General features: G+C 66.5%; 1 protein-coding gene across 1 annotated transcript in view; it reads right to left on the bottom strand.

Annotated features, from left to right (window-relative positions):
• The window catches only part of LOC105000543 (tripartite motif-containing protein 47-like), an 11,389-nt gene that overhangs the window by 5,225 nt on the left and 5,627 nt on the right, over positions 1-537 (bottom strand). Inside the window, 1 exon segment of the mRNA XM_010856495.1 lies at positions 34-537. Within this exon segment, the coding sequence (XP_010854797.1) occupies positions 34-537 (504 nt within the window).

Below are 537 nucleotides of genomic sequence, written 5' to 3'. Positions count from 1 at the left end.
CTTCCGCACCACCCGCTCCCCACTTCCCCCCACCTCCTTGCGTGCGCGCTCCTCCTCCAGCGGGATGGTGTCGTGGTTCTTGTGCTCCTCCAGCAGGCAGGCCCCGCACACGCAGCAGCCCTCGGTGCGGCAGTACAGCCGCCGGAGCTTGCGGTGCTTGCGGCACAGCCGGCTCTTGAGGTCCCACACGGGCTCCAGCAGCTGGTGCCCATGGAACACCTGGTCCTCTAAGTGGCTGCGCAGGTGCTTCTCACACAGGGAGGCCATGCACTGCAGGCACGACTTGACGGACTTGAGCTTCTCAGGGGCACAGAAGTCGCAGGGCACGTCCCTGGGCCCGGCCAGGCTCCGTGAGGACCCCAAGGTCTGGCCCTTGGCCTGGGTGAAGCAGGTCACCATCTCCTCCAGGATGACGTTCTTGCAGAGGCGAGGCCGCGTGGGGAAGCTCTCCCGGCACTGGGGGCAGTAGAGTGGCTCGCCCATGGTGGCCTGGTAGTCCCAGAAACCCTGGAGGCAGCTCATGCAGAAGTTGTGCCC

Source organism: Bison bison, unplaced genomic scaffold (assembly GCF_000754665.1).
Source record: "Bison bison bison isolate TAMUID 2011002044 unplaced genomic scaffold, Bison_UMD1.0 scf7180017864371, whole genome shotgun sequence".
NCBI lineage: Eukaryota > Metazoa > Chordata > Mammalia > Artiodactyla > Bovidae > Bison > Bison bison.
This window is presented reverse-complemented; position numbering and strand designations above follow the sequence as displayed.